The sequence below is a fragment of the Perca flavescens genome, chromosome 5 (assembly GCF_004354835.1).
Source record: "Perca flavescens isolate YP-PL-M2 chromosome 5, PFLA_1.0, whole genome shotgun sequence".
Lineage (NCBI taxonomy): Eukaryota > Metazoa > Chordata > Actinopteri > Perciformes > Percidae > Perca > Perca flavescens.
Genome location: NC_041335.1, coordinates 40,424,477 through 40,445,389, shown reverse-complemented (window position 1 = coordinate 40,445,389; position 20,913 = coordinate 40,424,477). Strand labels below are relative to the sequence as shown.

Genomic DNA, 20,913 nt, shown 5'->3' with positions numbered 1-20,913 from the left:
CTGCGAGTTCCTCCTCATAAAAAAGGAGCCCAGGGATCTATTCAGAGTTTACTGAAAGGATGGGAGCAGCTTACTTTGATGTTTTCAGAATCGGAAAGGGTTTTATTGCCAAGTACGTTTTTTTACACATACAAGGAATTTGTCATGGTGTTGTTGGTGCATGTCACAAATTCTCTAAATATAAGAAGGATACAAAATTATATAAATAATATAAGTATAAACATACACACATAATAAAGATAAAAATAAAATGTAAAATAAAAATAATAAATAAGTTAAACAGTAGTAAAAAGGAATCCTACAGCAGAGTAGGTACAGTGGCATGTAGAGCCAGAGGTGGAGTGTGGAGAGAGTCCGTGTGGGTTCCAGCCCGTGTTGGTAAGGCTAGTGGCGGAGGAGAAAAAACTGTTCATGTGGCGTCAGGTTTTGGTCCTGATGGACCTCAGCCTCCTGCCACAGGGGAGTGGCTCAAAGAGTTTGAGCCAGGGGTGGGAGGGGTCAGCCACAATCTTCCCAGCACGCTTCAGAGTCCTGGTGGCGTATAGGTCATGGAGCGCCAGCAGATTGCAGCCAATCACCTTCTCAGCTGACCGAATGACACGCTGCAGTCTACCCTTGTACTTGTCAGTGGCAGCAGCGTACCAGATGGTGATGGAGGATGTGAGGATGGACTCAATGATGGCTGTGTAGAAGTGCACCATCAATGTCTTTGGCGGGTTGGATTTCTTCAGCTGCCGCAGGAAGTACATCCTCTGGGGTGCTTTCTTGACGAGGGAGCTGAATTTCCGCTCCCACTTGAGGTCATGGGAGATGGTAGTTCCCAGGAAGCGCAAAGACTCCCCAGAGTCAATTGTGGAGTCACAGAGGGTGATGGGGGCAGGTGGGGCTGGGTTCTTCCTGAAGTCCACAACCATCTCCACTGTCTTTAGAGCGTTGAGATCTAGATTGTTTTGGTTGCACCACTTCACCAGGTGGTCAGCCTCCAACCTGTAAGCAGACTTGTCTCCATCAGAGTTGAGTCCGATTTGTCCGCGAACTTCAGAAGCTTGACGGACTTGTGACTGGAGGTGCAGTTGTTGGTGTAGGGAGAAGAGTAGAGGAGAAAGAACACAGCCCTGAGGGGATCCGGTGCTGATGGTCTGTGAGTCGGAGACGTGTTCCCCCAGCTTCACATGCTGCTTGCTGTCAGACAGGAAGTCAGTGATCCACCTGCAGGTGGAGTTAGGCACACCAAGCTGGAAGAGCTTCTCCTGGAGCAGAGCCGGGATGATGGTGTTGAAGGCAGAGCTGAAGTCCACAAACAGGATCCTCCAGTAGGTTCCTGCGGAGTCCAGGTACTGGAGGATGTAGTGTAGGGCCAGGTTGACTGCATTTTCTACAGACCTATTGGCTATGTAAGCAAAATGCAGGGGGTCCAGGAGGGGAGGATAGGGTCAGTGATGCCTTTGAGGTGAGAAAGCTCAAGGCGCTCAAAGGACTTCATAACCACAGAGGTAAGGGTGACGGGTCTGAAGTCGTTGTGGGCCTTGGCATCTTGGGGACAGGGATGATGGTTGAGGTCTTGAAGCAGGCTGGCACGTGGCATGTCTTCAGTGAGGTGTTGAAAATGTCTGTGAACACTGGAGACAGCTGATCAGCGCAGTGCTTCAAGCTGGATGGGGAGACAGCATCCGGTCCAGCAGCTTTGTGGGGGTTCTGTCTCGTGAAAAGTTTGTTGACATCTCTCTCACTGATGGAAAGAGGCGTTACTGAGGTGTGAGAAGGGGGTTCAGGTGGAGGGGGGCACCTCTTAGGTGGGCATTGGTGGGGGGGCCCCTTCTGAGGTGGGGGAGGTGGAGGTGATGCACAGTGGCTGTAGTGGTAATATTTTGTACATGGAAGAGCTTATATTGTTATGTTGTTATGTTTAGTGTATATGTGTTGTGTGTATGTTTGTTCGTTAGTTGATGTAGAAGATGTTGTGTGCACTTCTGTATTTGTCTTCATTGTTGTACAGCTTTGATTTTAGTATTTTGGTAAAAATTGTTAAGACCCCAGGAAGAATAGCTGCTGCTTAATGGAGTAGCTAATGGGGATCTAAATAATAAACATAAACAAACTTATTGAGAAGTTGACAACTGGTGCTGGAGTTTCTCTGAGTACAGTAGTTTAGCAGTTCTCACTCTCATACAGACACTGGAGACCAAGAATAAAAGAAAAAACTATTTCTGCAAACTAATTGATGGACCAGCGAGTTGCGGTGCTGAGCGTCAGGTCCCGTAAAATATACCCCCGAGCGTGTGTTTACAATGTTGCATCTCGTGCTTTAAACGCAGGATGAAACCCGACAGCGTCCATGTTGAGGAGGCACCTGAATGCAGCATGACTCACCGCAGCGCGCTGAACCATCCTCTAGGCTCCTCATTGGCTTGTTCCGCTGTGATGTCACTCTCAGGTGTTTGGTCCGCCCAAACTCCTCCCCCAGCAGGTAGAACCAACCGGAGACTAGCTGCCAACACAAAGGGGGGAGGCAACAGGTTAATTCATTAAATCTGCCAGTTATTTTCTCTTTTAAATCAATAAAACATAAGATAACAGTCATGTTTGAGAAAGGATTCAGTTTCTTGTCCCAGAGGAGAGAAGAAACTAGAATTTATTCAGATTAACAAGCTTAACTGTTTTATCATAAAAATGACTCAAACTGATTAATGAATTATCAGAATAGTTGGAGATTACTTTGATAGTTGACAACCAGTCTTTGCTGTTCTAGACTTTAACTTTTTAAGTATGTAAGGAGGGAAGTACGTAGGGAAGAAGGGAGGGAAGAAAATAAGAGGGTGGGAAGAAGGATGGAAGAAAGGAGGCAAAGATGGAAAGAATAATGGAAAGAAGGGAAGAATAAATAAGGAAGAATAGAAAAAGGGAAGAAAGGAAAGAAGATGGAAGAAGGAAGGAGTGTTTGTTGATTGGCTGAAACTGACCTGAGAGGAACCAATCCCAAAGCTCATACAGCCAATCAGCTGGCGGCAGCTGAGGAAACAACACAACTTTTACTCATATATATATATATATATATACTGAGCATTTATTAACAAATGAATGCTATTGGCCAGAGATGGGGACTCCAGTCTGAGACTCGGACTTGAGTCTCACTTAAGTCGCACAAACAGCTGACTTCAGACTTACCCAAAAGACTTCAGACTTGACTCGAAATCGAGCTTCGAGATTCGCCAACAACCTGTTTTCATGCAATTATTGCTATTTAAATCTAAATTCATCCATGTATTTCTATTTTCTTTTATTGCCACATATACGTTGGGGATGTATGATGAGCTGCGTGTCCCATGCCCTTTTCCATAATGTGCAATGTATCATGAAATTCTGATACATTGCATTAATGAGTTCTTAATTTGTGTTTCTTCAGATTGCATTGCAGTAGACCCCATAAAGTTATCCTACAAGTGATTTTGATACTGGACATGCTTTGAATTCATAAGATTTAACAATACAGTGTTTGGGACAGATCAGATGGCCAGAGACTTGAGACTCGACTTGGATTTCAAAAAAATGACTTGTGAACATCTCTGCAATTGGCTTAAAATAATGTAAAATGTTCTTATGAAGTAACACCCTCAACCTGTTGGGAGGGTTTATATATACATACATACATACATACATACATACATACATACACACATACACACACACACATACACACACACACACCAGGGCTGAGGTGTGTGCGTACTTCACGCAGCACATGTAACTGACTAGAAACGTTACTAAGGATTATTTACCGCTGACGGCGCAGATGAAGTAACGCTACACTCGTTACTGTAAGTAGCCTACAGTAAAAACCCTCCATGATTAAAGAGTCAATACTTATCAATACCCACCTACCTGTTGTACAGGCAGAAACATGTAGAAACCCATATCTCTGGCCACTCTCGTCCACCGCGCTGTGCAAACACAGCTCTACTACTTACAAACGAGCTCAAATGAAAGATGTCAGTTTGTAGTCCAACTGTTTATCTTAATTTGCAACCAATCTTGAACTTTGGACAAACTCTTGTAAACGTAGCTGCTGTCTAAACGAGCCCTCCTCTCCGCTGCAGCGGTAAACCTATGGAGGTATTATAAGACCAAAACGGATACATGTGGCTACTTCATATGCACGTGAATGATGCCGCGTTCTTTATTCTTGATGACGTTGCCGGTTGTATTATTTAGCAACAACATTGTCTTATTTCAAATGAGGCATACAGGAGGAATGCTAGCCTGCTTACAGTCCATTCATCATTACAGCTGCTGTTTCCCACAACTTTTCACTTCAGCCTCTTTGAAAGTGACATTTTTAGGAGATCATTTTCTAGTTAAGTAGCCTATGTAGTTATCATTATGGAGTTTCCATGTTTTTTAGGGATTTGTTTACACTAATACATATAAAAAATATAGCATTAATTTAGTAAGAAAGTGAAAATAAAAGGAAGATGCGTATTAGGTATAAATACATTTTATTTTCTTTATTTGTAAGTCCGGCCCCTGGAGTGTCTGCTCAAAAAGATTCTGGCCCTTGATGACCCCTGGCCTAGCTTTATTGCTAATGGCACAACATCCAGTGGCAAGCTGGGTATTTATATATTAATTTATATAAATATAGCTGGGTTAGAACCATTTTCTGAAACTTCATAGTAGGTGCGGCGTATTTCCTGCTTTTCTGTCCTTTGCCAATCCCACCTATGATATTTCTTTCAGGGCCAATATTTATTATTGATTAGATGATTCTGTTGATTATCTTTATCGTCTGACTCAGAGGATGTTTCTTGCTTCATCTGTGTATTATGGGATGTTGAATAAACCTTTCAGGCTTCTCTCCTCATGCAACTGCTGTTTTTTTTTATTTTATTGTATGCAAATAAACAAAAGTATAATATGAAGTATGTTCAGAGTGACGTCATCACTGACCTGCTGAAGACCGAAACCAACAACCTGTTGGGGATGACATCATCGCTGACACACCTGGAACACACACACACACACACACACACACACACACACACACACACACACACACACACACACACACACACACACACACACACACACACACACACACACACACACACACCCCTCTAATCTTAACTAATTCTATTGGTTTCCATTTTATACCAACTTGCTCAGAGAATGCTGTGTGTGTGTGTGTGTGTGTGTGTGTGTATATATCTGTGTCTGTCTCTCACAGTGTAAACTTGTGGTTGTATTCTGGGTTCTTGTTGTTCCAGATGGTCGGAGTCTTCATCCTGATGCTGAGGTCAGAGGTCACTGCCAGCTACACACACACACACACACACACACACACACACACACACACACACACACACACAGTTAGTCTTCTGAGACGAGTGGCGAGATGCTGACAGCTGATTGGTCCCTTACCTTGACATAGGAGCTTGGAGAGTTTCCCATCAGCCCTCTGGCCTCGTGGACTGCAGAAGAGAAACTCTGTCAGCTAACTCAGAGAACAATGTTTGTGCAGTTTGTGCTGCCACCTGCTGGCTGACTGAAGGACTAACAGCTGCTATTCAATCAACCTTTATTTATTAGATTATTATTATTGTACAGCTGAAAAACAGCACGAATTAACCTTAATAAAGTGGATTTAAAGAGTTAAGCACAGTAAGACCAATTACATATAGACAAAATATGGATAGTTGGGAAAAAAGTATAAAATGAATAAAATCATATATATAATTATAAAAATAACTAAAACTATGATCCGTTATAAACTATATAAATAAGTATAAACACTAAAAGTCAGACTGAAAACAGGTTGTTAGTCTATATTTAAAGCAACCCGGTCTCACTCAAAAGCGTACAAATAACACGGGTTTACAAACGTGCAATGTGTACGGCAAAGTGAAATTGTGCGTACAGTAGATACGTGGAGGGAGACCGGTGCGTTTTATATGTACGCGGCTCGCCTCGCCATGTTGTGCGTTATCGCGAGAACAGCCTCACACACAAAAAAAAAATGGTTGGCTTTAGGAAAAGAATGCAGGGAAAGGCTTTATTAACACAAAAAAGTCACAAAAACACACTAATAAATGGTTGGGTTTAGGGAAGAAACATTGGGGAAGGCTTAACAAAAAAAAACACAAGAAAGTCACAAAAACACGGCACATAACCACTAAAACACGCAACTACACGGCTTAACAAAAAGGCTGAAAAAAGGCTGAAAATCACCACACGCGGGACGCGTACCCCGATCTCCCACGTGAAGGTCCTGTGTATCTGTCCTGTGTTGGGACCTTACGTGGTCCCACCTCCCTTTATACTATAAACGCACCGGTCTCCATTACTATAATTGGAGCGCTCCACGTATCTACTGTACGCACAATTTTACTTTGGCGTACACATTGCACGTATTTTCAAAGTCCAAACCTGTGTTATTTGTACGCTTTTGAGTGAGAGTTGGCTGATTTAAAAGGTATCATAGAGGACATTTTGATTGTTGATGTCATTATTGATTGGTGTGCTGAGTGTTGATACGTTTTAAAGAGACAGAAACATAATTTAGAGATTTATTTAACACGTCTTCTCTCAGACTCTGTGTGTCTACAGATTTCTTCTAAATTTACTACAAGATATCATGAGATGACGCCTCGTTTACATATTTAAACAGAAATATCATGTTAACGTTAGGCTGTAACTGAAAGCTGTGCGCTGATTGGCTGCTGCATCACTTACTGTGGATGACGAGTTGTCCCGCCTCTGCAGAGATGGAGAGCCGCAGCCGACCTATCAGGAGAGAGAGTCTAAATCACTGACTGTAGATCCCAGCAGCCAATCTGATTGGTGAGCATGACATTCCAGACCTTCCTCTGAAAAACTCCCAAATTAAAATCCTCGCACGACTCCCAAGTGTAATAATTCATCTGTTATGAAAAACAATACCAAACATGACGCTGCTGTCTGCCTGTCTGTCTCTCTGTCTGTCTGTCTGCCTCTCTGTAAAGTAAGTAAAGTAAGTAAAGTAAAGTTTATTTGTATAGCACCTTTCACAGATAAAAATCGCAAAGTGCTTCACAATAAAATGTAATACAACACAACAAATTAAAATACAAGAACAATTAAATACATTTAGAAAACATAACAAACAACCATAAAAAACCCCTCCACTAACTAAAAGCCTGCTTGAATTGCAGAGTCTTCAATTGTTTTTTAAAAGATTCAACAGAATTCACACAACGTAGAGAGGGAGGGAAGTCATTCCCCAGCCTAGGAGCCCCTGCTTGGAAGGATCGATCCCTTCTCGTTTTAAAAGGAGTGCGGGGAACCACTAACAGTCTCTGACCTAATGAGCTCAGACTAGGGATGGGGGTATGAAGCTGAATCAAGTCAGAGATCGTGAAGGGCTCTAAAAGTAAGGACCAGGGGTTTCATTTATAAAGGTGGCTGAAAATGTGCACACGCTGCTTCCCACGCAAAGGTTGTGATTTATAAAAAACTAACTTGACGGGAGAATGTGCGTTCCTCCACTCTGACCCGTGCATACGCACATTTTGGAGACAAAATAGGAATTGGCGACGCAGATGGTGAGGTGGTGAACTGAAGTCAGACTGCAGAAAGGAAATTGGAATATTTTCAAGTATTGATGCCTCAGCACATTTTTTCATACCATATCATTCACATTACCATGAATATTAAATCCAGCAGTGTTATTTGCGCTTGTACTTAGTGATACTTGTTCCATATATCATTTGTAATATAAATATTTGTTCTTAATGTTTAATCAGCGCTGTCTCGACATCACATTGTCCGCTACGGAGCGCAGGAGGAGGAGATGGCCCGATAACGGCAGAACACTATTTAATTAACTAAATATCTGTCTTTAAAACTGTGCATATGGAGCTGAGCGCAAATTCTTTCAGGATGACTTCCTAAACATAATCACTCACTACACTGAATGGATCAGCTGTTGAGGTGTTCACTTTAGTCTTAACCAATCAGTAGCGGCCATGAAATTCATGAGCCAATCACTGCACGACTTCCCCGTTTTAAACCGGTCTCTCTCTCTGCTGCTCAGTTGTCATTTCAGGATACGAGCACCAATTCACCTTTTCACTGCCGTGTCTCGCGTTGATAGCAGCGATGCCTATCCTAGAAGATATTTTTTCCTTCGCTCTCATTCTGCACGCTGTTTTTTCTGCATCTCTGGGGCATGCACCGCGGGTGCAATGGTGGCAACCTGGCAGCGCAATTTCACTCCAGAAGTTATTTTCACTCGGCTGCGGTCCTGGGGATTTTGCTCGTTCGCTGCACCTGTCTCGCCACACGGCCCGCTCTGACCTGCTCAGCTGGCCTCCGGCCGCCCGCTCTCGGCCGCGACATTGAACGTATTTCAGACCGGTGCGTCGACTCAGCTTGATCATCCAACCCTTCGAAGTTAAGTTTCTCATCGGGCATGTTTTGTTCATTCATTTTCCACCCACCTGTAATGCGGATCTGGGTGTTGTGGCCTGGAGTCCGGGCGCCGTCTAAACTCTGGCTTCTGCCGTAGATTCCTCTGCGCCTCTGGGGCCTATTTACCGTACAGTCTATGATAGCGTCGGCCAGGGCCGTCGATTTTACTTCTCTTCATGCTTCACAGTAATTGCGCACTAGGCAGGCACGTTCTTTCTCTATGGGCTCACTGTGTAAGATGCTTTTTATCTTCTCCGACATCCTTTGTAGCGTGTTCTATCATTTCAGTGACGTTTTACATTCTCGTGCGCATTTACTTGCGCCCTTACGGTGGTTTCGGCTTTACACCTGAGGTTGCTCTGGCCCATGGATGTTTTAGGCCTGGTAGCTGACAGTGAAGTATGTTAGGGCCATGGACTGTATATTATTTGGGTAGGGCTGTGCGCTACTGCGCGCGGCAATCTGAGCTTCAGCAATCATTTCATTTTCCGTGACACAAAGATTAAAGTTACTTGCTAGGACTTAATGTCGGTAAGGGGTATTGTTGCTACCTATAATGCTATTTAACCATAGTTATTTATCTTACCAGCTACCGGCAGCCTTTTTCCATAAAAAGGTATGGAGCACACCGTGTGGCATGGAGCATCTCTACATTGTTGAGTTTCTGCATAAAAGATGTAAGTCTTAATGCTTCAGCTGTATGTGTAGCAAAAGCACATGGCTCTTATATTCTGCATTTGTACAAATTCCACTCATCGTCGTTTGCCTGGTTGCTATCGTTTGTGCTTATGCTCACTCACGGTTGGGTAGCGCACGTTCATAATATTCTTGTATGGTCTTCAAGGCAAATATTCTCAGCGCAATATTCATATTGTACGGTGGCGTCACATCGTTGTTTGACAAGTTTAATTATTGTTGATGATCTATCTAACAAGCTGCATTGCTCGCATCAGCTATTTCCTTTTATTTTATCTTATATCTGCGGGGGCCTCATTGAGTTTTACGTTTTATTGCTTTTATTTACTAAGATAAGAGTTGTTCATTTCCACCGACTTTCCTATGTTGGCAATATATTTGTGCGAGTCCTGCAAATCAGATTCTGACTGATTCCCGGTAGATGTGTCGGAACCAGTGGCAGCCCCAGTGTCTAATCACTACACCATATTTCGGTCATGGATGATCTCGGCGGTTGGTTTTGCATCATTAAAGTGTTCTTAGTCATGGGCGCCCCAACCTCAGCATGGTGCATATGGGTCATGTGACCTCATGTCTGCTTTGTGATCATCGCAGCTTCCCATTTCATTGATCATTTCTTGCAGTATCCTACGTCTGTTTCGTTTACTTTTACCTAGATTCTGCGATGCCCGCTGAAGGGGAGTATTTTCTGTATCTACCCAGACACTTTCTATATTATTAAAGATTACTTTAGCTATGTCGACACATTTAAATTGTCGTGGTCGGCATTCACTTGCTTCTCATAATCGTCATCATGCAGAGGGCTTCTATGTCTTAGCCACTCTAGTGTCAGTTGGTATCTGGGTACTACTAAGGCACTATGTTAACTATACTGTGTGGCACTGGTTTTTCTTTGGCTAGTTAAGTTTTGGGGAATCCCTATGCTACGTTAGGTGGTGGTAGTCCACCTTACAGGGCAAACGGTGGTCATTAAAGTGTTCTTAGTCATGTTCATAATCCTATTAAGCATGCATATAACTGGTGGTGGCGTGTTTATGATCTCTGATTCATTTTCTCATTCATTGAGTGATTTGCATAATTGTCTGTCAGCATCTCATCTTCTCATGCTTTATTCTTAATTATGCACCCGTACACCAGGTGACGGTCATACGTATATAAATCAAAATGAATAAATATAAACCCGGACACAGCAGCCGAGGACAAGACTAACCCGGACGCAGCAGCCGAGGACAAGACTAACCCGGACGCAGCAGCCGAGGACAAGACTAACCCGGACGCAGCAGCCGAGGTTCAAGTCGCACGCCGACTTCAAGGGCAGCCAAACCCGGACGCAGCAGCCGAGGTTTAAGTTGCCATGCCGACATCCAGGGTAGCCTAACCCGGACGCAGCCGAGGTTTAAATCGCGAAACGCCTCCATGTAATCATCGTCATCTGCATCCTCCCTATCTTTGTCTTCACTTGCCTCGTTCTGTCTTACTTATGCTTTAATATCATCATCATCATTAATTTCCTGTCGTATCCTTTTCCTGGTCTGCTACTCTTGACAGCCTCAATTGCGGAATAATTCCATTATACGCGGTATCATTCTGTTTCACCATGACATCATATAGGAACGTTTCGTTCACCCAGTTCTCGCCACGTTCTTTTTGGGGGTTCATACTTCGGCCCGAGGTTAAAGTCACAAAACACCTCTATGCAAATCATCCTCCTCCTCATCAACTTCATCTTCTTTTTATTATTATTGTTCGTTTATATTCTGCTTATTATAACCATCATCATTGCCACTATCATCGTTATTGTTATTTTCATCATCCTCAATATATTCACTTACTGTCGTATATTTCTTGGCAGGCTAATCTAACGGGCCCAAACGCGGCTAATTTCATACCAGTCTATCATTCTCAGTGTCATCATGATATCAGATAGGAACGTTTTGTTCACCAATTTACTTCATACTTCGGCCCTACCCCTTTTTTAAAAGTTTCTCAGAATTTTTAAATGATGGAGTCTAATCTCCAAAGACTACTGTACATTTCAGGCACATGTACAATAAATCATCACATATCAGAAATGAAGTCTCCTGATTGAAATATCATTATATGTCAAAGTCTGAAAATACAGCCGTTAAGCTCACGCGCAATAGTTACCCTTAATGTCCTCGTTATCGGTCCAAACTTTAATACTGTTCATAACAAAACTTGCATGAAGAAAAGTGTGTGTTGCCTATTAGACTTTATATTGTCTTCAAATTGTATCTCAGAGTGAGGGATACCACTAGTTGATGCTGTGTTGGCAAGGTGTTAACAATCACAAATGATTGTAAACATCTAAATACTGCGGTGACCCCCCCGTGCGTAATGCTGCATGATGGCCCTGCTGGCCCTGCAGTAGGACTACACTAATGGAAGAATCAGGAGAGAAAGAGACTTCAGGGACCATGACGATGATTCCCTAAAGCTGAGCTCTTAGATCTCTCTACTGAATTGGGTCCAGTAGAAAGGGCAACACGCCTGAACAGTGCCATCCCGGTCCAAATACAGGTCCTCGCCACTCTGGGTGAAACCGGCTGTTTTCAGAGGGAAATTGCTGACAGATAAGTGTTGTTTTCTATATATATATATATATATATATATATATATATATATATATATATATATATATATATATATATATATATATAATATCTTCAACTTCATCACTAAGAATTGTTTGGATATAGTTCTGTTAAGTCTTATTCTATACGTCTGGTATATCAAAGCTGTCCCAGAGTGCCGTAATTCCTGCCTTATTATTAATATATGTAGTCTATAGATCAGGGATCCATACACTGTGCAACAACAGGCCGAAATTATAATTCAGTTTGGAGAAATTCCTGAAGCGCTGAGAAGTTTTTTGCAGTCATCATGATTCGGTGTAACAGCTGCCAGGGTCATTAACATACTGATCAGCATTCACGAGGTGCTTTGCATTGACTATTTATGGTTAAAAATGGGCGTGTACAGGGTGGAATAAGAGGCTGATCCACGTACACACGCTTGTAGTCAATCTGTGATTTATAAAGGGAACATTGCTTACAGGTGTGCGTACACACGGTTTTATAAATCTGACGTTTGTTTTGGTGTACACCATTTTGGGCTTCCAGGCATACGTACACTTATAGTAAGGATCCTACGCACAGTTTTATAAATGAGAACTCAGGATTTTAAATTGAGTTCTATACTGGACTGGTATGTCTCTCTGTTTGTCTGTCTGTCTGTCTGTCTGTCTGTCTGTCTGTCTGTCTGTCTGTCTGTCTGTCTGTCTGCCTGCCTGTCCTCTATGCATCTTCTTGCATTTGGCACCATGACTACCTGAAGGAGTTTCCCTCTCTCTTCATCGTTATCCCTACACTCTCTCTCTGTTCTTCCTATCTTCCATCCTCCTCCTCATCACCTTCATCCTGTAGATGATCATGTGACCCGTCGACAGCAGACTGAGTTATTAAGTGGCACGTTCTCTCTGCCAGAATCTTTCTAACCCTAACCCAGGCTCATCCCTTCTCTTTGTGAAAACTCTAAAACCCATTCCAATTTTTTCATGACGGATGAAACTTTTAGAGGCAATGTATAAAAGTAATTGACACAATGTGAGGTTGTCTTTACTTTTTTACGTTTGTTCCAGTATCAGCTCTGACCTATATTTAGGTTTCTAGTGGAGGTTATGTTTTATTGAATTATTGTAGGCGCCCCCTGAGGGTTTCTGGCTTTCCTTTGAATGGTTTGTATTATTGTTGTTTTTTACATGGGCTAAATAAATAAAATCACATAAGGATTTATTATCTTGCTGATATCATACCTCTGCCTCGGAACACAGACGGCTGGATCTTCCTCCTCCTCCTGGTCCTGGTCTCAAACCTGGACCTGGTCCTGGATGGACCCGGGGCTCTCTCAGACCTGCTGGTCCTGGTTTCAGAGGATGGGCCAGCTGTGGACCTGGTATGGTCCTGGACCAAAGCAGACAGACAGGATCAAACATCAGCAGGTTCAGGATCAGACAGTGTGAAATCAGGCTCAGAAGAACATTTCTCTGGTCGGTTGAGTCAGAGGTGTTATCTAGGGGTGCACCGATCCGATATTTGGATCGGGTATCGGCCCCGATATTGACAAAATAGCAGGATCGGTGGATCGGAAAAATTAACAGATCCACGGGCCGATCCAGTTTTTTTTCACTCAGCCGCAGCACCGGGACCCCTTTTAACTGTGGACCCTTCTCACTCATGGTAGTAACTTTATAAAACAACAATTAATAACCCACAACTAACACTCTTAAAAGGATAAAACACCAAAGCATATAACAATTTGAGACTTAAACAGTTTCTAACACTAATAATTTTACATTTACAAATGTAGCTACACCGCCGAATGGCAAGCTGGATTATAGCTGCTAGCCTAGACGTGTCACTTCAAGCATGCAGCGGAGCAACGTTATGAACGCAATCCACCTCCGGTCCCGCTACAGACCGCTGAGAAAGACGGGTTCAGAGCAATGATTAAAACTCTGGATTTAAGATGTCTCGCCTCGCCTTCAAACAGCGAAGGAGGCTGACAGCAGAGCTACGTTCACTCGCCCACTACAACCACACTACAACAACTTACCTGTGGCCAAGGTAGCGTTTATACAACTAGCTTACAACTATTTGTTTTGAAAGGGAAACAATGTTAAAGTTGTTTGTATGTGTTCATTCGATTTGAGTTTATTTTACTACTTTGCAGTTTGGACAATACAAATAGTTTAGCTTCTGTAACTGTTTGATGGATTCTCCTTCATATAACGTTATTGTATAATGTCGTGGAGCCAAACCCTTTAGTAATAAAAGCTTTTAGTAAACATGATGACATTAACATGTTTTTGAGATATTCTATGTACTCCTGACAGTAGAATAAGCCATTATAAACCTATATAAAAGGTGCTCCATTATTGATGGCCCATTATTATTTATTTAAATTTATTTTAAGAAGTTTGATAACATTCTATTTTCGATTTGAATGCACAGTTGTTTTTTAAATAACAAATAAATAAGAATTCAATACATTACATCTATGTTATTTTGTCTTAGTTAGGAAAGTAATGTTTAGTTAGGAAGGTCTGGTGCTCTCTTCCATATGGTGGGAGGAAGGTATAAGGTGGAAGGTATACAGTTTATTATTAATTCAGCAACGGCATCGGATCGGTATCGGGTATCAACAGATACACAAAGCCCTGGCATCAGTTTCGGTATCGGGACTGAAAAAGTTGGAGTCAGCCAGACTAACCGACTGACTAAGGCTACGTCCACACCGCAAGGCTTAACGCTTAATTCAGATTTTTTGCTCAGATCCAATGTTTTGTTTGGCTGTTCACGTTACCTGTTACCTGTGTTACTTGTGTTACCTGTGTCCTATATCAGATTCCAGTGTGAACGGTTTGCGGTTTCGAACTGACCCGCATGCGCAAAAGAACAATGACATCAGACGCAGCACGCTGTTGCACTAAAGTTAGGGAGGTTATGGAGGAAGTCAGCATTTTCTCTTTTATTCCAAAATGTTTGTGTAATGGCAGCTGTAACATTAATGAGCAGGTGCTGAGGAGAAAATTAAGAGAAAGAGAGGCAAATTGGCGTTTTGCAGGGTTATGGCTGCAAATTCACTCCAGAGGTCTGTGTGGATGCAGAGATGAAGCCAGGAGTGGTGGGACTGTCTGTTTCTAGGGCGAACTCCCACCGGCGCATAATAGCCTGATTGACTGACTGTCTGACTGACTAAACACAAACCACAATTCAAACTTCATGTGTTAGTCATCTGTGTGTGTTGTTGCTTTTTCTTGATTTTTGGCTACTTTTCCTGATAACCTATTTTGGATGGATTCATTTTCTTGGAAGATTTTGTTGCTTTTGTGTTTTAGTCTACATCTTTGCAGCTGCAGCAGTTTCTGGATCTGGACCAGGATAAGACAGAGAGCCTATCTAACTGACCTCAGACCTGGACTCTGCGGTCCGGGTATGTCTCCTCCGGTCCATCTGGGTCTCGGTCGATCCAGGATTAGTCTGGTCCGGACCACATCCAGTCTGGACTGAGGTCTGGGTCCTGGTCTTCTTGATCTGGGCCACTCTAATGTCAGTTCTGCAGAACCGGACCTCACCTCCGGACCTGAATCCAGCCTCAGATCCGGTCCCAGTAGCGGTCCTGTTTCTGCTTCCAGACGGAGAGAAGCTGCAGAGTCAACATCAGAAAATATTTAGTCCAGTTCAGACCCATGATTCAGTTTAGTGAGATATAAAACCCAAAGCTCTACTATTACTGGTCATTCATTCTGATGTTATATTGTTTTTTACGTGGACTTTCCTCTACAGAAACACCGATGATTCTGTCAACGAATCATTGGTTAATTGATTTAATGGACAGTTTCTCCCAAAGAATCAGGCACCAGCTCCACTTTACAGAGATGTGCTCACAGGTTTCTCCACAGAAAACATTCAGCACGACAAATATGGGATTAGTTTTGTGACTTTAATTCCAAGCAAAACTTCTTAAGTATCAAACAAAAAACACTAACTCAAGCAAAAAAAGTGTCACCTCAAAAGGTAAAACTTAAAACTTGCAAACAAAACATTTGTGTAGTTGTAAACTATTGGTCTTTTATTTGTTTGATATGATGTCCTTTTGTTTCCAGTTCCCTCTGCTTCTTTCTCAATGATCAGTCTTTTGCTCTCTCCATCACGTTTGCAGTCATGCTCCCAGCTTTCTCCTTTGCGCTCCCTGAGTTTTTGCTTGTGATTCTGACACAAATATCTCGCGTGGGCGGGTCTTACAGGGGTGGGTCCCCATTGGCTAATGAGTGTTAAGGGAAAGTTCAGGAAAAGTTTGAGTGACAGCTCAGCCTCAGTGCAGGTAAACTAACGTTAGAGACTCGGAGTCTGGTCTGGAGGACACACAAGCCACTCCACAGGGGATTACTTCAAGATTAATAAAGTGTAAGTATTGATCATTTATATATTATCTGTGATCTACGTTGCAAGCATGGTTACTAGACATTTGTTGTTTTGTTGTGTTAAGTTACTAGCTAGCCAGCTAGTAAAGCTTTTTTAAGTTAGCATTTAACGTTAGCTATACTGCTAACGTTATCTAAAACTTGTAGCCACCGGCTATCTTACTGAGCTAATAATTTACCATGGGAATCATGTATTCTTCGTGAGGCCTTACTCAATGGAGCTGTATTAATTATCGTCTTCTCTCTATAGAGACCTGCAGGACCCGAGCAGAGCTACGATGCTCTCCCAGGTAACCTTAGGTTAGTAACGTAGCTATATTATGGTCTATTAGGAAAAATGATTATCCAGCTAACTACTAATTGTTGTGGTTGCTATTGGCCTGATAATACACAATGCTAGGGTATTGGTTAAGTTAGGGTTAGATATCTGTGTCAGAATCGCAAGCAAAAACTCAGGGAGCGCAAAGGAGAAAGCTGGGAGCATGACTGCAAACGTGATGGAGAGAGCTAAAGACTGATCATTGAGAAAGAAGCAGAGGGAACTGTAAACAAAAAGACATCATATCAAACAAATAAAAGACCAATAGTTTACAACTACGCAAATATTTTGTTTTAAGTTTTACCTTTGAGGTGACAATTTTTTTGCTTGAGTTAGTGTTTTTTGATTGATACTTGAGAAGTTTTGCTTTGAATTAATGTCACAAAACTCATCCAATAGACAAAAAGCATAAATAATGACTACAGAAACCTAAAGTCCAATTCAGAGCAAACACACAAGATGAGTGCAGTGGTGTAGTCTATAGGATACGCAGGTGTACGCCATATACCCACTAGGAAAGGTCAAGGCTATCCGTATTCTCACTTACAAAAGTCTGATGATACGTAACGATGATTGTTTTGTGACAGAACTTTTACACTTTATAAATTCACCCCGTTTGTGTTGCGAGTCACTTAGGAACAACAACACAGTTGCTTGGCGGTCGTTCTCTGTGCAAATTTGAAATTAACTAATGTGAATCACTATAGATTATATGATATATAAAATGAAAGCGAGCTCAAACTAAACTATCAGTGTTTTGGTAAGCCTGCCCCTGAAGCTACTGCCGCTTTGAGCGACTGCAGCAGACCTTAACGTTACAGAAACTTTGGGAAATGAACCAGATGAGGCTGATGCTGTATGTGGTAGCGTTACAAAATACGCATGGGGTGTCGCTCTGGGACACATCGGTCTGGGATGGGTGAGTATGAAGCTGGGAGGGAAAAATCAATGTATACTCACTACCAAAAACTAGACTACACCGCTGGATGAGTGTAAACTTTAGTCTGTTATCAAACCCAAACTTTTTTACAGTTTTCAGCGTTGATCCAGAAGAGAATTTTGCAGAATTTATCTGACAGTTTTTCTGCTCAGGGAGGAGATGTTTTAACATAGTTTTATTTTAATCTGCAGACCATTCAAGGTCAGCAACAGTGTTGTGTACACAAGTACTGAACATGTTACTTTTAACATACCTTTATCATAGTTCAGCTGATGGATATTCAGTCTGCCCTTTCTGAAAACAGCTTAAAGCTTAAACTGTGATAATTCAAAATATGTTAAAGATATCACAAAGCTGAAACATAATGTACTGCTTTAAGGTTTTCGTGATTGATTAAAGTTTAAATTAAGTCTCTAGCTGAAAATATGTGGAAGAAGTAGCGTTTCAAAGTGGATTAAGTTGACGAGGATTTGAAGATTCTTACCATCGGGTTTCATTGTAAAAATAAAAAAGTTAAAAAGGCTTAATATTTTAAAATGTATAAGATGTAGAAACAAGCAGAATTGTATTCACAATGTCCTTAACAAGCTGAACATTTTCAAATGGGAACTGTTTCTGTAGCTGAAAGTATGCAGAAGGCCAAAAAACTTGTGGAAGAAGTCAGATCAATAACAATAATAAAGCTTTGCATAACAATAGTATAAAACACAAAAAAGACAAGACATACAAAGTGTATACTTTGAAGTTCATAAGATCAAAGTGATTAAAACTCAGACAGACATTTGCTCCAATGTTTCCATAAATAGGTTTCAGCCTGGTCTGGGGTCAGTTATAGACATTATAATTTAAATGTTTAACGACACCTCAATCTCTATATAAAATTTCTCATCACAGCATTAAAATGTGAAGATCGTCTGTTCTCACCCTCTGTGTTCTCTCTTCAGGTTCTGTGTTCTCCAGTTCCTTCCCTGGTCTCCAGGATCTCTGTTCTCCTTACAGCCTCCTCCTGTCCTCTTCATCTCCTTCTCTCTGCGCCTCCTCTTCCAGGCTGGAGGCTGACACTGGGCCTCCTGGTGCAGCTGGAGCACAGCTCTGGATCAACAGAATCAACATTTCCAGGATAAACTAAAAAATATGTTAAATAATTTCCTCTCTAACTGGGAGGTTTTGGGACTGATTGGTGGGATTGCTGTGGACAAAGTACCAACACACTCTCACTCCCATCTCGTAAAATGCGGACGCTTGGTCAGGTGCCTTTGTTGTCGTTATTGACGCTAAAAGTCTCATTTAGCATCATATCTAAACGCGTCATGGGTGGGCTTCTGGGAATTACGTTTCCATGACACGCAGGAAGAACGGGATGGTTGGGTTTAGGAAACGTGACACACAGGACACGATCTCCGGTCTCCTGGGTGAATGTCCTGTGTTGTTGACCCTTCCACCCTCCCAACACACCTCCCTAAGTGGATTTTTGGCTGTTCATACTACTCGCTACCGTAGTCGCTCTTAGTGTTACGTCATCTTCAAAGCCCATGTAGCTGCTGCTCTCCCAGGTATGTTCTACAAACACATTGAAGGGGGCTTTTTTTCGTTGCTTCAAACGCTGACAGCCACTGTCTAAACGTTCGTATTTTACGAGTTCGGATTGAGAACGGGTTGGAAGTCCACACGGAGATCCACTGGTAAGAGCCAATGAGGTTTAACCATGTATCCGCTGATTTAAATATCTCACGTTACTGTGTTGTGTCAACAGTTAACTTTATTTAATAATGTATGAGGACTGTTCTTTAGCGGGGTGTAAATGTTTCACCTAAACAAGTTCCTTCCTGAGACTATTTAGCAGAGCCACCGTCGCTGTGTCTGGTCTGGAGGTCAGCGAAATGTAAACAACCCAGAGAGTTTATTCTCCTATCCCAGAATGCATCTGTGGTGTAGCCAGACCTTTCTCTCCAGTGCTGTGGAGGTAGAGCTGAACATGAGATGCTAGCAGACACAACTCTAAAGTCTCTAAAAGGAGACAAGCTGCAATGTTTCTTGTTATTTCTCTGTCGCTTTTTAAAGAGTGAAGTCAGACTTTAGTTTGGGGATGTTTTCAGGCTTGTTGTCATCATGACGACACCCAGGAACTGAAAGACAAACTGACTGTTTAAGTTCAGTTTGAATTCTGACCTGAAGAAGAAACGAGCTGAAACAGGAAGTTAGGCTGCAGCTCGTCACACTGATTGGAGCTAACGAGGAGGATTAACGGATTAATACATGCACGCATGCGCGCACACACACACACACACACACACACACACACACACAGACAGTTAAACACTTAAAGTTTAAAGAAAACAGCAGCACGTCTATATGAAGTCTACTTTGTGTGAGTTTAAAACATCGGTTAACTGTAATAAATAACTGTGTGTGTGTATTAATATTAATCTGTTCACTAGATAATTAACACCTTCTGTTCATTTTCATTTGATGAGTTTCTGACTCCATAAGTCTCATTTTTCTGAAAGATTTAAACTCATACAACAATTTTTTACTTAGCTTTAAAAAGGTTAAAACTTCAAGTCTCTGAGTTCACCTTTCAACTTGTTCAGCAGCTCTGATCTGTTAAATATTCACTCACCTCTTCCTGCTGCACACAGACGGGTCCATGAAGACCTGCACTAACCTACAATCCTAGTATCCTGCAGTCCAACCAACAGTCTAACTAACCAACAGTCTAACTAGCCCACAGTGTAAATAACCAACAACCCTAACTATCCAACAACGCTATCTCTCCAACAACCCTATCTATCCAACAACCCTGACTATCCTGCAGTATAACTATCTAACAACCCTAACTATCCTGCAGTCTAAGTAACCCTTAGTCTATCTAACCAACAGCCTAACTAACCAACACTCTAACTAAACCTTAGTCTATCTAACCAACAGTCTAACTAACCCACAGTCTAACTAATGTGTCCCTCTTTTGTTTCTGTTGTTTGGGTTTCTGAACCTTCCCTCTGAAGGACAAAAATTCAAACCTGAAGCTGATTTTCAAGTTAAAACAAACAAACGTGATTGTTTCCTGTCTGCACCTTCAACATAAAAGCTTCTTGTTTTCATTAAATGAAAGGAACTTTTCATCAGAATCAGAAAAGGTTTTATTGCCACAATAAGTTACACCTTGGTGATTGGTGCAAACATAAACAAAAATATTAACATTAATATGAAATAAACAATAAATCATAAGAAAAGTGGCTGAATGGTTGAGTGCAGAATATATAATACTGTCTGTTCAATGGGCAGACGTATAGTCCACAATGAAGGTTAAATAAAAACAACTGTTTATACTTTTGGGCAAAAACAATCTCTCCATCTGTTCTACAACTACTCAGCAGCTGTTTCTGGAGCTTTTAATCGTATCACATGATCTTCTTCACACTGCCTCCCAAACCTTCGTCTGTCACAAAGAACTTCACACAGGTAACTTTTCAAACATTTTAAAGGTGTTTTGTTCAGGATCAGTTTAAT

At 41.8% G+C, this 20,913-nt stretch overlaps 1 protein-coding gene across 1 annotated transcript in view; it reads right to left on the bottom strand.

Annotated features, from left to right (window-relative positions):
• LOC114556335 (regulator of G-protein signaling 3) overlaps positions 1 to 20,440 on the bottom strand; it is a 54,530-nt gene extending 34,090 nt beyond the window's left edge. The window contains exons 1-10 of the mRNA XM_028579237.1: positions 20,024 to 20,440; positions 18,328 to 18,495; positions 15,129 to 15,366; positions 12,974 to 13,121; positions 6,727 to 6,777; positions 5,416 to 5,465; positions 5,220 to 5,308; positions 4,945 to 4,998; positions 2,961 to 3,009; positions 2,371 to 2,488 (exon numbers count right to left, since the gene is read on the bottom strand). Coding sequence (XP_028435038.1) covers positions 2,371 to 2,488; positions 2,961 to 3,009; positions 4,945 to 4,998; positions 5,220 to 5,308; positions 5,416 to 5,465; positions 6,727 to 6,777; positions 12,974 to 13,121; positions 15,129 to 15,366; positions 18,328 to 18,495; positions 20,024 to 20,052 — 994 coding nt within the window. The 5' untranslated portion in view covers positions 20,053 to 20,440. The remainder of the gene's footprint in view (positions 1 to 2,370; positions 2,489 to 2,960; positions 3,010 to 4,944; positions 4,999 to 5,219; positions 5,309 to 5,415; positions 5,466 to 6,726; positions 6,778 to 12,973; positions 13,122 to 15,128; positions 15,367 to 18,327; positions 18,496 to 20,023) is intronic.
• Between the last annotated feature and the right edge of the window lie 473 nt (positions 20,441 to 20,913).